General features: G+C 48.1%; 1 protein-coding gene across 1 annotated transcript in view; it reads right to left on the bottom strand.

Moving 5' to 3' along the window:
• Positions 1-1,450: 1,450 nt before the first annotated feature.
• The window catches only part of Vprbp (Vpr (HIV-1) binding protein), a 65,395-nt gene continuing 47,785 nt past the window's right edge, over positions 1,451-19,060 (bottom strand). Inside the window, exons 18-23 of the mRNA XM_013028050.1 lie at positions 16,926-17,019; positions 16,348-16,452; positions 16,050-16,123; positions 15,481-15,582; positions 5,752-6,004; positions 1,451-2,446 (exon numbers count right to left, since the gene is read on the bottom strand). Coding sequence (XP_012883504.1) covers positions 2,388-2,446; positions 5,752-6,004; positions 15,481-15,582; positions 16,050-16,123; positions 16,348-16,452; positions 16,926-17,019 — 687 coding nt within the window. The 3' untranslated portion in view covers positions 1,451-2,387. The remainder of the gene's footprint in view (positions 2,447-5,751; positions 6,005-15,480; positions 15,583-16,049; positions 16,124-16,347; positions 16,453-16,925; positions 17,020-19,060) is intronic.

The following is a 19,060-nucleotide window of genomic DNA, read 5'->3' as shown; positions in this document are numbered from 1 at the left end:
TCAGCACCTCCAGCAGCAGGCGCGAGTCTTGTGTGTTGTTGTCGGTGCATTAGTTTTCCCTGCAGATCTGCACACCAGAGCCACGGTGGCCCGTATGGACGACCTGTCTTCTTTCAGATCGAGGTCGCTGCACCTCAGCACACACCTCCCCCTTTGCCAGGCAGAACCAAGAAAAGGAGGTGCCTCCGCCAGTCAGTGCCTACTCATATACATCTCTTCAAAGAAGGGGGCCCTCAGGTCCCAACTGTCACAGCCAAGTTTGGGGAAAGAGACCCCCCCATGGCGTGGCTTCTTCCTGCCTTCCTAGCCCCTTCAGCCAGGACACCAACAGGACGCAGAGGGTGGCCACAGCCCCGGGGCTCCAGGGAGAAGCCCGGGTTCACCCGCTCCATCTGAATTGTTGGTGAAGGGTGCTCCCTCCCTTCCTCGGTGGCATGTGCTGTCTTCTCCCGAGTGGCTTAGGTTTGAGCGCAGGTAGAGTAAGGAAAGCCGGCAGGTGTTGCTCTATAGTCTCCTAGGGCTCTTTCCCGAGAGAAGTGTTGTCATGTCAACCAGAAACGCCCGTCTGAGACCTGCGGGTGCTCCCTGGAGCCCCCTCCCCGCAGTCCAGCTGCCCATCATGGAGCTCGGTGCTCTTGCTGCTCCTTGGCCTCTAGCTGCTCTCCTCTGCTGTGCTTGGCTGGTGTCAGTGGCCCGTGGCATCGGTGTAACAGCGCACCCCCCGCCCCGCCCCCTGCGTGTATGATGAAGTGTGCGTCCTTTTGGGCCCAATAGACTTTACCTGCCCCTGGAGAGTTTTAGGCGTCCTGTGTTGCTTGTTTACTTCATAAGCAATGTGTCCCTTCTTCTCTCAGTAAAGGGAGAAAAGCCTCTTTAGCTGTGTAATACCTATACAACAGAAACCAAGAAGCTGTCATTTGGACAAAAAAAAAAAAGCGAGAGCGAGAGAGACTAGCATCTTCTATTTATTGTGGGAAGGAAAGGAGGTAGGGTGCGTGAAAAGGTAGAGACTCCAACCACCAAGACTGGAAAAGAACTCCTGTCCCTCCTGCGCCCCCAGCTGGTCAGGAGCTTCCCTGCTCCGGAATGATCTGGGCTCTGGCAGCACCACAGATCCATCAGATCTGTGCTTGGGGGGGGGGGGGGTGACATGTTTCCACAGGGGCGCTGCCTGCTCCCCCCTCCCCCCCCCAAGCACCATAGACTATTCATTCTGTTGCTTCTTCCAGCAGGCCTTTCCCCCCAGAACTGCAGGCCAGGCTCAGGAGGACTGAGCCAATGTCCTTCCTCCCTGGGGTCCGGGTCCGGGTGGGGGGATGGGAATGCTTCTAAACCAGGCGTCCACCACTACCTTGCTCTGCTTCCTTTAGAAGTGTCTTCTGTATGAATGGCTAGGGCTGCAAGGAAAGGGACACCTCGCTCTGATGAAAGAGAACAGGGAAAGGCCATAAACAAAGACAGACTTGTTGTTTATTTTGTATTTTTTTAAATAAATACACTTTACATGAAAGAAAAAAAGGCCTTTGATTTGTAATTTCCACATTGGGGAGAAAGGGAGGTGGGGGGAAAAGATGTTGGAAAACTGAGTCACAAAGGAAAATAAGAGGGAGGGAACTTGCATCCTAAGTTCGCTCGACCCCACGAAACCAAGAGCCACAGTGACCACGCTGCCCAAGCCACGGCGGGAATGAGATTAGGCATTTACTCGGCAAACAAGCGGCACCTTTCCCTCCGCTTCTGGCACAGAGGTAAATGAACCTGGCAGCGCATGAGGCAACAAAATAGGTTTAAAAAAAATCATATATTATATTTATAATAAAATATTCTTAATCCTCATCAATTTATGAAACCACGATTTTCCTTTTCATTTAAATACGTATGTAAAAATGCCTCTAGATTGTTCTTTAGACTTCATTTTCTAGAAGTGTAGGGACAGGAGACTGTGGATATAAGTTCATACCCTCGGTTATAAATGCCTGGGGGTTTGTTTGGGTTTTTGTGGGGTTTTTTTTTGTTTTTTTTTTTTAAGTTTTATAAAAAACTATTTGTTCTTTTAAGTAAAGAACATTATACAAAGAAAATATATTGTGAAATAACCCCAGAGACATGTTTGCTTGGTTTTTCTGTTTGTTTTTTTTTTCCCTTAAGGGAAGGTATGTCCATCCCAGGAAAAGGGGGTGGGGGTAGAATAGGGCCTAATCCCTGTTGTCTTTTGTGGTTGTTATTTTTAGAAGGACCTCAGACTCCGGTGAGACTAAACCGTAGTCCTCTGAATGCCGGACGTGCGGTTCTTTAACGGCCCTGGGACAGAGGGAAGGGAAGGTGTTCGGAATTCATCTGCCTCCATTCTCGCCTGCCAAGAATCGCTTCCAAGTGGGGACAGCACCTCACTCATTCAGAGATAAGATGATGTCATCTTCCAAATCAGAGTTATCTGAGCTGTCAGCTGCAAGGTAAGAGAAGAGAGAACGATTTACACACTAGAGCGACAGGGAAGCTCTGCTTTCACACATACCCACGCCTCAGCACAGTTAAGTACCAGTTTCCAGAAAAAGAAACACACACACACACTCACAACACCAATTAACTCCTTGGAGCTGGCTCTGGAGAAAAGCACCTGTTGCTGACAACTGTCACCCTGGGACCTGTTGCTCGCTTACCTTTCACAGCACCCGGACATCTCAGAAGCTCTGCTTCCTATCTGGGAAGCCTCGAAGGGATCGGGCGAGCACCCTCTGGAGCCTCTACCTGAGTCACTCGGGCTGCGGTGGGGCTGAGCTGAGGCCCCCCAGTCCCAGGCCTCTAGCAGCATCCATGCCTGTCCCCCAAAGCCCGTGAGCGAGGCAGGCTGAATCTAAGCCATGCATTTCACCTTCTTAGCCACTCCCTTCCCCAGTCCTCAGAAGACAACACCATGGCAAGAAACATCATGCTAGTCTCAATTCTGTCATTTCTGAATCAGACTCTGAGGAGAGCAAATTCCCAGAGAAGAACAGAGCTTGCCGCGCTACCAGAGAAGGAACCATGAGTGGATCTACAAATAAGGCAGGGCGGCCGCAGCAGGGAGCGAGGGTGGCGCCGGCACTCAAGCTGGCTCCGGGTTCTGGGCCTGCACACCCACACTCCCCACCTGCTAGGCGGCTGTGGGAACCCTTTCTCCACTTTCCTTCGTGTTTTTTCCCTCATTGAGGTCACTGAAATGACCCAATCCCAGACACTGTTTGGGACCTCCCATTCTGGAAGGATGGAGAAGCAAAAGCAGATGAACGATAAAGCACCCCCCCCCCCCCGTAGCAGGGTACCCGGTGGCTCACGCCAGCCATCCTAGCTACTCAGGAGGCCAAGATCTGAGGATCGAGATTCAAAAGCCAGCCCGGGCAGGAAAATCCCTGAGATGCTTAACTCCAATTAACTGCCAGAAAACCGGAAGTGGCACTATGGCTCAAGTGGTAGAGTGCTCGCTTTGAGTTGAAGAGCACAGGGACAGCGCCCAGGACCAGAGTTCAAGCCCATGACTAACCAAAACAAAAAAAACAAAAACACCCTGCAGTGTTAAATTTGCTATGTTTGTTGTCAGGGGAGTGGGGGGGAGGAGGTGGAAAGGGTTAGGAACGCAAACGCAAGCTAGGAGGCAAGGAATGCAAGCAGAGACAACCAAAGACCCCAGAATCAGGGTGCTTCTCCCTCTTCCTTTGCACCCCTGTATCTGGGACCCTTGCAGGAGCAGTGCCAGTGGCTTGTGCCTATAACCCTAGCTACTCAAAGAGGTTGAGATTTGGGGGATTGTGGTTCAAGGTCAGCCGGGCAGGAAAATCCCTGAGACTTAAACTCCAATTAACCAACAAAAGCCCAGAAGAAGCCGGGCGCTGGTGGCTCACACCTGTTATCCTAACTACTCAGGAGGTTGAGATCTGAGGATCAAAACCAGCCCAGGCAGGAAAGCCTGTGAGACTCTTATCTCCAATAAACCACTAGAAAATCGGAAGTGGTGCTGTGGCTCAAGTGGTAGAGCACTTGCCTTGAGCTGAGGGACAGCGCCCAGGCCCAGAGTTCAAGCCCCATGGCTGAGAAAAAAAAAAAAAAAGCCCAGAAGTGGTTCAAATGGTAGAGGTAAAAACAAACAAAAAAAAAAACAGGACAATACCCAGGCCAGGCCCCAAGAGGTCAAGTCCCAGTAAGAACACCAACCTCCCTCTCCCCCCAACAAAAAAGGCAAGATGGAGACCCACTGGTGACATTTCCTATATTCTCTCTATGGCTTCTGTCATACCTTCAAAGAACTCCAGAACATCAAAAAAGCTAAGAGCTGCTGCTCCTGCTGTGGTCTGGCTGCCCCCCTGAAAGCTGCTGGGGGGGGTCTCTCCCAGAGCCCCAGGCAAATACAGTCGGGGCCTGGGAACCTTGCAAATGCCACCTCCACATCTGCACCTCCATTCTAGAGTCCCAGCTGAAATGTCCGCTATTAAATCATAGTTACACCCCGGCCAACGGCAGACACAAGTTTCTCAGATCATCTTTGCTTTGAGAGAAGGAATTTTCCAAACAGCAAAAGGAGGGGGCCATCTTGCTAACTACAACTGGAGAGGCTCAATAATCAAATGAAGAGTGGAAAGCCTGGAGCTGGGCCTGGTGGCACACATCTGTGACATCAGCATAGAGCGCGGTGGTGAGAGGCCAGCTGGGAGCAAAGGGCAGGGCAAACAAGGAAGCCCCCCCCCCCCCGCAGGAGCGGATCCACAAGCTGAAGGCAAGACATGCTAACGCCACGTGCTCGCCGCTAACTCCACAACTCCCCCTTTCAGAGACGGACTTTTTAAAACCTGAGCTATTCCTTCCAGAAGAATATCTGATGGCAGCACCGAAAGTATGTCTCGTGATCAAAACTTAACTCTACCGCACACAAGTTAGGAACCATGTGTTCCGATATTTGGAAGAATAAGTGGTCCCAGCACTGCACATCTACACAGAACTGCTTATAGACCCAGCTGGGGCAAGCGCTCCCGACCCCAGACCACCCGTTAGCAGGCGATGGAGTAGGAGACGGAACAGTCGGAACACAGGACACAATCTTAAGAAACATTACACAATAAAAGAGCTGGGTGCCAGCGGCTCACGCCTGTCATCCTAGCTACTCAGGAGGCTGAGAACTGAGGATCATGGTTTAAAACCAGCCCAGGCAGGGAAGTCCATGAGACTCTTATCTCCAATGAACCTGCAAAAAGCTAGCAGTGGAGTTATGGCTCAAGTGGTAAAGTGCTAACCTTCAGTGAAGACCCTAAAGGTCAGCACGGAGGCCCTGAGTTCAAGCCCTAGTACTGGCACGAAAATAAATAAATAGATAGATGGATAGATGGATGGAGCAGCACCCTAGGACGTGCTGCTTCTGACAAACCCACAGAGGAGGGCTATGCTGCGGGGCCTCTCAGTCTAAAGAAAGGGTTGACAAACTCCAAGCCTACCACTTGGTTTTGTAAATAAGTTTTATTAGAACACAGCCATAAGCATTCATTTATGTGTTTGTCTATGACTGCTTGCGCATTAAAGCAGCAGAGCTCTGGTGTGGGTACACAGGCTGGTTAGAGAGAACAAGGGACGAGTGACGTCATTAGTTTTTTTCTGAAGAAACCCGAGTGGTGGTGGATCAGCAGAGCCCAGAACCCAGGGACAGCGGCCCCCTGGGCCAGGTGTGCACCGGAGAGAGGGCTTTGCCCTGGGTACCAAGGCTCGGCCCCAAGTGGGCCCTATACTTACTGTCACCCAGGATGAGCTCCACTTCCTCATCTGCATCGGAGTCCTCGTCCTCCCCGTCCTCGCCCTCCTCCAGCAGGTTGGCTAGCTCCTCGTCTGAGGGAGAGAAGTCGTTGTCCCCATCCTCCCCGGTGTTCTCATTGTTGTCGTCCTCCTCCAGCTCTGCCTCCAGCAACTGGTCGGTGTCAAGTTCATCTAGGTCATCAGTGTCATCGTCATCTTCATCATCGTCCTCTTCCTCCTGCTCCTCCTCTTCCTGAGAAGAAAGCACGGGAGCCATTAGGACCGACAGAGACGTAACCGAGGGAGCTATGTGGACTCCTGCCAGCACTGTGCCCGGGAGAACCCACACTGCAGAGTCGGCCAGACCTGTCAGCGGGGCTCTGGCAGGCGCCTCCACCACCCCGCGGCCCTCGAAGCACCTCTCAAACGAGGGGTGCGGCTCACCCCACAAAGGCATTCTGGTTGTGGACACTGACATCAGCAAGCAGACAGACAACCTGTTTCACGGAATTCTCAGCCATCACTATTCCGGGAGCCCAAGGGACCCTTTCTTTCTCTCCTAATCAACCAAAGCAAATGGCACTGAGTTAAGGCATCACAGCGCTAACATAAAAGGACCCATTCTCTCTCCACACGCCACTAACTATCGCAGACTCACATGACAGACCCACCTTTCCTGTGACCAACCGACGAGTACACTCCGGAAACCATCCATCCTTAAGACAACTTCCCAAAGTCAAGAAAACCACCAGAAATCATGGAACTGTTTTCCTCTAGGCACTGGAGTTAAGTGGGTTTGTTAAACTGTTCAGAAAGGCATCAGCCAGCAAATTCAGGAAGACAATTCTCAATGCTTTTGTTTCTTAAGAACATCGAGCTTGGCTGAGCCAGAAGAACTGAGAAACAGTTTCCACATCAAAAGAGATGCCTGGAGGTCGGGCAGGCAGGGTCTACGCTTTAACACCACAAATACCAGTCGCCATGGTTTGCTGGCCAGCCACAGACCACATCGCCTCTTAAATCTCGTAGAAGGCTTATTTATTCTTCCTGGAAGGCTGTGCGGACATCACGTGTGATGAGGTGAGGAAGGGCAAGGGAAGGGAAGAGACGCCACTTCCCTGGTCTCTGCTTCGTGTTTAATGATCAGAGCTACTTCAGCACACCCTTTGTCACATAGCGCTATGGCCACCAACGCTAAAGCTTAAATGGCCACTTTCTACATCTTAAAATCTGAAGGCTAGCTCATGAAGCAAAGGCTCAGCAGACCCACCCAAAATGGAACCTGGGGTGGAACCCGGGCGGTGCCGGGAAGCAGCTTTAGGCACGTGCTCTGCTCGCCAAGTACCTGGTCCTCTAAACGGTGCTTCAAATGGAGCTAGAAATCCTGTCTTTTGATTGGGTTTGGTTTTGGCTCGTCTAATTGGGTCAAAGTGCTTTCATTGCTTAGCAGCAGAATCTTCACAGGGAGTGGCTGCGCTCTGGTGCTGGCCTGTGGTGTTCGGCTGCCGACTCTCTTCCTCTCACGCTGGGCAGTGCGGCTGTGCCCGCACCAATCCACACGGGGCTGGTTAATGGAGTCTGTTCTGGAGCCAGGCTGCCTCCACCAAACCCCAAGTCCATCAGCGTGATTATCAATTTCAGACAAATCACTTACCTTCGTAGAGCTTTTAGCATTTAAGTTTTTGTTTTTGTTTGAGTGTATGGGTATATAAGCTCTCTTGGGAAAGTGCCTGACATAAACAAAATAACTCCATTGAAAGTTTGGTTGCTTGGTTGTTATACAGACACCAACTATGGAGCTCTCCTCTACAGTGAATGACCAATGACCAGTCCCGGTCTCCAACCTGGGCTGCCTGCCTGAAAACTTCGCCGGTCTCCACCAGAGCTCCCTTCCCTAGGCACAAGGACTCCTCCAACTTGTAGTATTTCTACATTCCTATAGTCTGTCATTTATAAACCTGAAACACTCATTCGCTATCAGTACCACTGAAACTTTAAAAATCCTAGAATTCTACAACTGCACTCCAACCACCACGGGGGCTAGCAGCTTCTCTACTCCTCTCTCTGTTACCAGAGTCCAAAATCTCAAGCACAGCTCTTCCTCCCTGTCCAGTCCTCTGGTTTTGGTTCCAGTTCCTTTCTGCTTCTCAGAATCTGGAGTGTGCAGCATCTGCTTTCTACCCACACTGCATTCAGTTACTGTGCCCTCTCCCCCAGCCTCTCCATCTCCCTAAATCCTTCCATGACCCAAACCTCCCAAGGGCGTGGGATGCATCCCCATACAGAATGGCAACAGAAACAATGACCATTTACTGAACATCTATTAAACGGCAACGTCTCTGAACTGCAGTTTCTGCTTACGTGAGCTGGTTTGACTCCATCACAGGCTTATTCAGGTGTGACCATCACAGTCACCGGAGAGCTTTTCCAAATGTACGCTGCCTAACCCCACAACCATGGTGCAGGACCAGAGTCGGTCTTGCTAAATCAAGCTTGTGCAAGTGGACTGTGGAGAGGCTGTCGGGGAATTTGAAGTGTATCCCTAATTAAGAACCAGTACCAGGATGACAGCTGGAGTGCCCTTTCCTATATAAACCCAGGTGGAGTCCAGGTGTTCCCCTGCTGGTCTGCTACATCTTTAGGACTTCAACAGCATTTGATATAATGTTTTAGCTGTTTAGTGCAGCGTTTGTCTTTGGGTCATTCAAAACTCTTCTTGAATGCCTATTTTTCAAAGGGGGAATCAATCTGCATTTCCTGCCAAGCTGTAACCAAGTCTGTTAGAAACCAAACTTCTCGCCACATTTGAAGAACAACGAATCTAAAAACTAGGTTATCTGCCAGGCAAGAGTGGCTCACGCCTGTCATCCTAGCTACTCAGGAGGCTGAGATCTGAGGATCATAGTTCGAAGCCACTCGGAGCAAGAAAGTCCCTGAAACTCTTATCTCCAATGAACCACCAGAAAACCAGAAGTAGCGCTGTGGCTCAAGTGGCAGAGCACTCGCCTTGAGCTGATGAGCGTAGGAAAAGCAGCCAGGACTGGACTCAAGCCCCACAACTGACCAAAAAAACAAAACAAACACCGAGATTATCTTTTAAAAATGTAATTCAAACTGAATCCTACCATCTTGACCCTTCCCTCTGTCCTATTTTGAAGAATTTACATTCCTACTTCTTTTAACACTTGCTCCTGATATTAACTATCCTTAAAAGCTACAAAGCTACATAGTTGTTTCAAGGTCACCATGAGTTTGTTTTTCTTTCCTCGCTGGAAGGATCTAACTCAAGAACATTTTAGTTTTGGTTAGTAAATGGAACAAAGACCCTCTCAGGAGTCAGGGCAGTCGGCAATGGCTTGGGCAGCGTAGGGTGTGGGGTCAGTAAAGACGCTTACCATCCGCTTCTAGGCAGTGAAAAACACACAGCACGCACAGCACACAGTGAGTCCCAGATCCCAAAAGGAGTAGAAAAAAGACAGCATTATTCCCTTGTTCTTGCTTTATAGATTTAATGTTAACTACAATTAACTGAAGTGTATATACTGTTCAAAATCTACAAACAGCAATCAATTGCAAATATGTGACTTTATAATCTGCCTCAAAACCAACAATAGTTGACCGAAGTGGGTTTTATTTATTTATTTTTTGGTTGATCTGAACTCTGGGCCTGGGCGCTGTCCCTCAGCTCTTAGCTCAAGGCGAGCGCTCTACCACTTGAGCCACAGCGCCACTTCCGGCTTTTTTTTTTTTGCTTATGTGGTGCTGAGGAATCGAACCCAGGGCCTCATGCATGCAAGGCAAGGACTCTACCACTAAGCTACCTTCCCAGCCCTTGAAGTGATTTTTTTAAAAAACAGACACCAAGCCAGGCACTGGTGGCTCATGCCTATAATCCTAGCTACTTAGGAGACTGAGATCTGAGGCTGGGAGGCTGGACAGGAAAGGCTGTGAGACTCTCCTATCTCCAACAACCTACTCAGAAAAAGCTGGAAGTGGCGCTGTGGCTTGAGTGGTGGAGCACTAACTTTGAGCAAAAGCAGCTCAGGGAAAGGGGAAAAAAAGCAGCAGCTACAGTTCACAGACAACAAGCACCCGAACCCTGAGTTCAAGCCCTGGGGCCAGCACGCGTGTACACACTGGCATGTGTGCACACGCGCGCGCGGGCGGACACACACACACACACACACACACAGACCACACACCAAGCCTTCCATGACTGACATGAGCTCTAATGGGCAAGTGGTTCACCTGTGCCAGCCTTAGAACCAAGTGTGTATAGCTAGCGTGGCTTCTTCTGTACCTGCTCATTCAACACAGGTATAGCTCATCCCCTCCTGTTAAAACTCCAAACTTCAGCTGGGCGCTGGTGGCTCACGCTTGTAATCCTAGCTACTCAGGAGGCTGAGTGAGATCTGAGGATCGAGGTTCAAAGCCAGCCTGGGCAGGAGAGACCGTGAGACTCCTATCTCCAATAAACCACCAGAAAACCAGAAGTGGCGCTGTAGCTCAAGTGGTAGAGCGCTCACCTTGAGCTGAAGAGCTGAGGGACAGCGCCCAGGCCCAGAGTTCAAGCCCCACGACCGACAAAAAAAATAAATAAATAAATAAAAACTACAAACTTCATGAGTCCCAACACCTGAACTATTTCTTTTTCCTTTTTTTTTTGGTTGGTTGTGGGGCTTGAACTCTGGGTGCTGTCCCTCAAGCTCTTCAGTTCAAGGTGAGAGCTCTACCAGTTTTCTGGTGGTTTGTTGGAGATAAGAGTCTTAAGGGCTTTCCTACCCTGGCTGGCTTTGAACCGAGATCCTCAGATCTCAGCCTCCTGAGTAGCTAGGATGACAGGCGTGAGCCACCAGCACCTGGCTTGAACTAACTATTTCTATGGGATGTAAATTCTGTCTTTACAAAGCTCTTTAATAGTTGTTTTATATAGGCACTTTATGCCATACCATTTTAGCACAAGGGAGCTTGGCACACACACTTGTGAGTTTGTTTCATTAAGGAGAAAAGGCAAATTCAAAGGTGTCGGTCACAGGTATTTGCATCCCTAAGCCATGAATGTCATACCCGGAACATCTGCCAAGACTAGAGAACACATGACCCTCATCTAGGACACACTTTGAATAGCAAATGGCTCATATGAAAACCAAAAGTCTCTAGTTTTACAATCAGGTGAGGCATATAAAGGAAAATAACTGAAAAAAAAACCTGGCAAACAAAGAGGCACTGAGGAGAAATGCAATGAGGAAGTAAATGTGGCCAAACATCACTACAGGATTCTACTAGCCAGGCGCTGGTGACTCACGCCTGTAATCCCAGCTACTCAGGAGGCTGAGATCTGAGGATCTCGGTTCAAACCAGCCTGGGCAGGAAAGACCATGAGACTCTTATCTCCAATAAACCACCAGAAAACTGGAAGTGGTGCTGTGGCTCAAGTGGTAGAGCGCTCGCCTTGAGCTGAGGGACAGCACCCAGGCCCAGAGTTCAAGCCCCATGACTGACAAAAAAAAAAAAACAACTCTACACAGTAAACAGGCCAACACAAGTAAGCGTACAAAGAACTTAAACATGTTATCCCATCCAAGACATGTGACCTGAGTCTCCTTTGACGGGAAATACATCACATGACCAATAAAGACCACTAGAGCCTGAGAAATCCTGAAGCAATGCTAACTACCCACGTCATGCCCAGGCTTGCTCCCCTCAGTGCTCCGGACCTCTCTAACTTTCCTACAAACTGGGTCCCTGTGGAGGCCATATGTCTAGACCTTGCCGGCCTGTGCTGAGTGAGGCCCAGTCTCTTTCTGCCTGCAGGGCCAGAAGGTCCGAAGTCCCTACCATGGATCTCTTCCCTTTCTAGTGGGAGGATGGAGGTTTCTCCCTGTCCCACACAACCTGAAGGGAGCAGAGTGAGGAAAAGGAATGCTCAGGCTGGTCCTTCAGGGTGTTCTTGCGTCCACAGTCAGCCATCTCTCTCTAGAGCCTTACTACTCCATGCATGCAAAATGAAGCCAACACAGAACATTCCCATCCCCCCCACCCCCCTCCCCTGCAGTTCCCAGAGTGCCTTGGGAAATCCTAGCTTCCCTCTGAACTTGAACTTGACCTTCTCCTCAAAGATACACTAGACCTCCCAGGAACCCGGGGATGATCCCCGGAAGAGAATGCAGTCCACCCACTGCCTTCCATGGCAGAGATGTGGGAGGGCAGGGAGGATGGAGACAAATGAACCACTTGGGGAAGCAGCCTGAGGGCAGAGCGGACAGCCGGTGGCTGAAGGAGGCCGGGGCTGCCCCTGCCACTGCAGTGCACAAGGGCTGACAACGGCCACAGCAACCCCCTTGTCTGCAGACTCACCACACACGGTTCTGGCCAAGGAATGTTGCATTCCTGTGCACACACCATGCGGCTCAGCAGATGCAGAGATGCTCCCGTCTAGCATTACCATGGGCTGTGTTTAAATCATTGTGTAAATTTGCAGAGGATTTCCTGCCCTTAATTCTGTGAAAGCCAGTCTCCAGAAAGCTAAAATGGTGCCCAAAAGCAAGTCAAAACTTATGGTAGCTGGGAGCCAGTGGCTCATACCTGTCATTCAAGCTTCTCAGAAAGCTAAGATTTGAGGATCCTGGTTCAAAGCCAGCCTGGGCAGGAAAGCCCATGAGACTCTTATCTCCAATAAGCCATCAGAAAACCGGAAGTGGCGCTATGGCTCAAGTGGTAGAGTGCTCACCTTGAGTGAAGAGCTCAGGGACAGCGCTCAGGCCCCATGACCAACAACCACAACAACAAAAACAAAACAAAACAAAAAACCTCAACCAAGGCATCAAAACAAAGGGGGTGGGGGTTGGTCAGGATCTTGAAGGATCTATTATCACTTATAATCTGTTACCAAGAAAGACTAGCTACCTGTGTAAGTTCAATAGTACAGCACTCAAGAAAACGTAAAAATCTATGTCACTAATGAATTAGAAATCTCACATAACCACAGCTCAATAACTCACTTGCACTTTAAACACTGGTTGACTCCCACCACGAATGAAACCAAGACCCTTACGGACAATGCAGCTGCAAAGCATTAAAGAAAATCCTTTCTATACTGGGAAACTCCTGGCAGCATTTGGAGCCTTATTATCCTTCATAATATGGTATTTGAAAAAACTATGGCTCAACAAAGCTGTCTGGGCCAAAGGAGTAAGGAATGTCTCCTATCAGATCTGTGTGTGGTTATCTATAAAACACAATGAGGATGAAGGCTCGCCAAACAGGCTCTTTACTCCAGTAACCTATGTTCCTGTGACCATGTTCAAAAATCTACAGACAAGCCAGGTGCTGGTGGCTCACGCCTGTAATCCTAGCTACTCAGGAGGCTGAGATCTGAGGATCGTGGTTCAAAGCCAGCCCGGGCAGGAAAGTCTGTGAGACTCTTATCTCCAACAAACCACTAGAAAGCCAGAAGTACCGCTGTAGCTCAAGCGACAGAGCATTTGCCTTGAGCTGAAGAGCGCAGGGACAGTGCCCAGGCCCAGAGTTCAAGCCCCATGACTGACAAAAAAAAAAAAAAAAAATCTACGGACAGTCAATGTGATGAGAACTAACTAGTGAGTGTTAAATAATGCTATAAAATTGCAAAAAAAAAAAAAAAAAGGAAAGAAAAGAAAAGAAAAAAGCTATGGTACTGGCTAGGCACAGTAGCTCATGTATAGTATGAAATCCTATCTGCTCAGGAGGTAGAAAACAAGAGAATCACTGAGGCAAGCCTGGATAAAAAGTAAGTGTGACCTTAGTGTAAGCTCAGTGTGGAGACATGCCCTTGTACTCCTAGCTATGTGGAAGGCCTAACAAGGAGGATCACAGTCCAAAGCTGGTCCTAGGCAAAAACAAGATCCTATCTCACAAATAACTAAAGCCAGAAGGGTTGGGGGGATGCCGCAAGTGGTAGAGCACCTGAGTAACAAGCACTAGGCTACGGTTCAAAGTTATTTTTTCTTTTAAGTCAGTGAGAGGGCTTGAACTCAAGGCCTGGGTGCTGTCCCTGAACTGCTTTTGCTCAAGACCATTGCTCTAGGTTTTCTGGTGGTTAACTGGAGATAAAGAGTCTCACAGACTTTCTTGCCTGGGCTGGCTTTGAACCACTATCTTCAGATCTCAGCCTCCTAAGTAACTAGGATTACAAGTGTGACCCACCAGCACCTTGCTGGGTCAAACTTGGTTTACTTTTTTTTTTAAGATAAAGTCTTCTGTAACTTTGACTTTGTCCAGACTAGTCTCTCAGAATTTTCCTATATTGATGGGTGTGGCCAAGATTACTGATATATGAAGCCACACCCTGCTAGGTTATTTATCTTTATTATAAAGGTGATACACAAAGCACTAAAGTTATAAATTTATGTTTTTGGCCAGAAATATCAAGATTTTTTTTTGGGGGTCCGGTCGTGGGGCCTGAACTCTGGGCCTGGGCACTGTCCCTCAGCTCTTCAGCTCAAAGCTAGCGCTCTACCACATGAGCCACAGCGCCACTTCCAACACTGAAGTTACATAAGTCAGGTAATGAGTACATTTCGCTATGGACAATGTGGCTCCTTCCCTCGCTGTCTCCCCGTTTTCCCTCCCACTCCTACCCATGAGTTGCACAGTTTGTTTTCCACATGTCTACTGAGTGTCATGGCTGCATTTGTTCACGCTTTGTCCCTCCATGTCTGTGCCCCTCTTTTCCCCTCCCAGACAGATAAATAAACAAGCAAGACAAAAAGAAAACAAAAACAACAAAGAAAAACCCTTGTTTCCATTTCCTGGAGTTCCTTTCAATAAATATTAGTTTACATCATCAGAGGCACATAAGCATTGTAGCGTTGTGTTCCTCTCCTAAGACTTTCCTCCATGGGTCTCACTGTGTGCAAATGCCTGTGGTCCTGTGTAATTTGTCACGATCCAGTGTAATTCAGATCTACCTTCCCCATATGAGAGAGAACATACGCTGCTGGTCTTCCTGGGCCTGGCTTCCTCACTTCACATACTTTGTGCTAGGTGGGGAGATATATTTTAAAGCCAGAAAAGGGCACTGAGAGCAAGGATGGAACAAGGGAATTTCCAACACAAAAACCAAGAGATTACTAGGCTGTAAATTACACATGGAATTCAGGATCATCAAATACTGATGAATTATTTTTCTTTTTTGTTTGTTTCTTTATTTATTTTAGTGTCTGTCCTGGGGCTTGAACTCAGGGCCTGCACCCTGTCCTTGGGCTTCTTTTGCTCAAGGCAACGACTCTACCACTTGAGCCACAGCACCACTTCTGGCTTGTTCTGTTTATGTGGTGCTGAGGCAGTGAACCCAGAGCTTCATGCAAACTAGGCAAGCACTCTACCACTAAGCCACATTCCCAGTCATTTGTTTATTTATTTATTTATGAGTCAGTTCTCACACCATATGGTCCAGGATGACCTCACACCTGTGATCCTTCTGACTCTACCTCCTGAATGCTAAGCTTACAGGTACATACAACCACCTTGGCTAAATGACAGTCTTATAAGCAAAACTCTGCTCCCTTCTAAGCATCAAACACCTGATAAGCCTTCCAAGTATGACAGCAGAGCACCATATTTGGAGTGAACAGTTAAGAGTATCCACATTTAGAGTGAATTTGGAAGCTCAGCCTTTGCTAGCAAAAAGCAAAAGAACATAATCACTAGGAAGCTGTGTTTAGTAGAAAGAACTCTGAGGTCACTGACCTGGTCCTCTTCTTCGTCCTCGTCCTCGGCCAGCCGCTGTCTGCCTACTTCATAAAGTCTGCATACCGTGTCCATGTTTAGAGCATCCATGCTGCCTTGATTCTGGAAGGAAACGCACAGCCCTTGAGAAGCAGTGATACACCTCAGTTCTCACGCGGGCCCAGGAACCTGACCCCACCCTGTCAAAGCCACTGACAGCTGAAGTTCTTAGCTACCTCTAAGAATGTTGCCCCTAGGACACACTAGGAGATGGGAAGACGGGATTCGAAGGCTTAAGACAGCGGAGGCCACTACCCTTGGAACAAGCCCCCCGTGACTCCTCTGAAGAGGAGTGACTATGTGACTCTGGTACACAGAACTGTGTGTTATCTTATGTTGAAACCACCTTATGATTTCTCTAGTACTGACTATGCCCCAAACCTTATTAATTGAGGCGGTTATCAATGATCTACCATCAGGAACACCACTGTCTATGACACACCTGATACAAAAAGTATGCAAAGTAACTTGAAAATGACCCTGAGCATCACAACCAAAGTGCAGGGCCTCCCCCAAAGGAGGCCTCTCACCTCGATGACGGCTAGATAGCAGTCTTTGGTGTCTGTGCACAGGTCAAAGATGTTCCGCTTCACATCAATGGTTGCTGAAAAACACAGGGTGACAAGATTCAGGATTGCGCTATTACCCTTTTTTAACCTGTTTTTCTTCCAAAGGAAATCAAAATGATTGATCTGCAAGTACTTCCAGAACTCCTCTGCTGATCAAAAAAAAAAGTGACAGACCTATTGGAATGTAGCTCTTCAAAAAGGAACAAACATGAAAAGAAAAAAGAAAAAAAAAAGTCCACGCCTGCCCCTTGGTGCTTACCTATAGGCTTGTAATCAGTTGCGTTAAACGTTCGGAAGGATGACCCAAAAGGGCTTTTCATCCTCTCTTCCATTAAGTCATCTTCATCATCTGCCTGCAACATAGCTAGTAGGGGTGAAACACTTATTTAAAATCAGAAACATCTGGTATGTACTAGCGCAAGAAACTTTAACAGCCAATCAAGATTCAGTGAGTTTCCTTGTAAACCAACTGTCTCCTGGCTATTCCCCTCCATCCCCCAGCTCAGTCCCCCTGCACCTCACCTCCTATGACAATAACAGCCACGACCTTGTATCTGCCGCCCGACATGTGCTTACACAGTGGATGTCTTGGGACAGCCCAAGACAACAAATGTACAGGTTTTTAAGTGCGTGATTACTACCTAAGTACTTCTTTCTATACAAGATTTGTCATCTGCAAAATTTTTGCCTTCCCTTTGGTCTCCATTTGTACTATTATGTTCTTTCAGGTTACGTCTTCCAAATGTCCCCACAAGTGAGAGCTTGTTTCCCCCCATAAATATCCAGGTGTACCGGGGGCAGGATAAAGGGAGAAGAACCAGGAACATGGCTTAGTACCTCCATACATCACTGTTCCCGTGTGGTTGAACACCACGCGACACTGATCCAGAGCAGGAACCGTGTGTAACAGGTGGAAAGTTCGAAGGTCCCACTGCGAGAGGAGTTAAGAAAAACAATTTCACAAGCCAGGTGCCTGTGGCTCACACCTACATAGTCCTATCTCTTTGGGAGGTTGAGATTGAGAGGACAGAGGCCAAGCTGTTGTGTCTTGTGCACAAGACTAATAGCTGGGCACAGAAATACGTGCCTGTCACCCGAGCCATATGGGAGGCAGAAAGAGTCTCTCCGTTCTAGGGCAGGCTGAGCAGAAATATTTTCAAGACTCCATCTCCATGGAAGATGCTCCTGTCATCATAGTTACGTTAGGAAGCCTAAAATAGGAAGATTGCGGTCTGGGCGCGGGAAGGAAGATCCTATCTCAAAATTAACCAAAAGGGGTTCAGTAGCAGAATGTCAGACAGACAGACAGACAGACAGACAGACGACACACACACACACACACACACGTTGTTTTTGTGTTTATTTTTCAGTTTTGCAGGGCTAGGATAGGAACCCAGGGCATTATGCATTCTAGGCAAGCACTCCAGCCACTAAGCTACATTCCCAGTCTACCAAGGCTCTCACCTAAATTCATGGAAACGCTGAAATAGCACTTTTTAAACTCCTACTAGATATTTGTATTTTAAAAGTCAACTAATGGGGCTGGGAAGGTGGCTCAGTGGTAGAGCGCTTGCCTTGCATGCATGAGGTCCTGGTTCGATTCCTCAGCACCACATAAGCAGAAAAAGCCCGAAGTGGTGCTGTGGCTCAAGTGGTAGAGCACTCGCCTTGAGCTGAAGAACTCAGGGACAGCACCTAGGCCCAGAGTTCAGGTCTCATGACCGACAAAAAAAAAAGTTAACTGATGTCTCTAAAAATAATGTATGGGACAGGCACTGGTGGCTCACACCCGTAATCCTAGCTTCTCAGGAGGCTGAGATGTGAGGATCAAGGTTTGAAACCAGCCAGGGCAGGAAAGGCAATGAGACTCTTATCTCCAATTAACCATGAAGAAAACCAGAAGTGGTGCTGTGGCTCAAAACACTAGCCTTCAGCAAAAACAGATCAAGGACAGCACCCAGGCCCTGAGTTCAAGCCTCACGACTGACAAAAATAAAAATAAATGTTATACAGTATCTCAGTATATATAAAAGCTACATGAAACAACAACAAAAAAAGACCTGAAAAGCTACATAAGTTCATTCCCCACAAAACAAGTATTTCATTTTCCTCTTATATGTCAGCAACCAGTTTCTATAGAGCAAAAATAAAAGTGCTTCCAAAAGCCTTTAAGTCAGTTCAAAGCTGGGCACAGAGACTCATGCCTAGCATGCCTAGCATGAGTCAGAGACTCATCCTAGCTACCCAAGAGCTGGAAATCAGGAGGATTACAGTTCCAGGCTTGCCCAGGGAAATAGTTCACATGACTCTACCTCGACCAATAAAAAAGCTGGACATGGTAGCATATGCCCATCGTCCCAGCTACACAGAAAATGTAAATAGGGGAATCATCATCCAGACCATCCTACGCATACATATCCCCAAAGTAACTCAAGCAAAAAGGGCTGTAAACATGGCTCAAGTGGTAGAACAGATGCCTGCCAAACACAAGGCCCTCTCTCTCCCAGCTCTCTCTCTTTCCCAGCTCTCTCCCAGCTCTTGCCCAGCTCTCTCTTTTTCCCAGCTCTTTCTCTTTCCCAGCTCTCTCCCAGGTCTCTTTCCCAGCTTTTCCCCAGGTCTTTCTCAGGCCTTTCCCCGTGAAGGGCCAACATGGCCTGGTGCCAGCCAGAATGATGGATGAACTTACCCCTAGATAAAACACTTTATATTATCTAATAAAAACAAATAAGATAAACACAGGGCCCTGAGTTCTAACCCCAATAGTGCCATAAAGAAAGGAAGGAAGGAAGGAAAGAAAGAAAGAAAGAAAGAAAGAAAGAAAGAAAGAAAGAAAGAAAGAAAGGAAGGAAGGAAGGAAGGAAAGAAAGAAAGAGAGAAAGAAAGAAAGAAAGAAAGAAAGAAAGAAAGAAAGAAAGAAAGAAAGAAAGGAAGGAAGGAAGGAAAGAAAGAAAGAGAGAAAGAAACAGAAAGAC

This window comes from Dipodomys ordii, unplaced genomic scaffold (genome assembly GCF_000151885.1).
Source record: "Dipodomys ordii isolate 6190 unplaced genomic scaffold, Dord_2.0 Scaffold107, whole genome shotgun sequence".
Classification (NCBI taxonomy): Eukaryota; Metazoa; Chordata; class Mammalia; order Rodentia; family Heteromyidae; genus Dipodomys; species Dipodomys ordii.
This window is presented reverse-complemented; position numbering and strand designations above follow the sequence as displayed.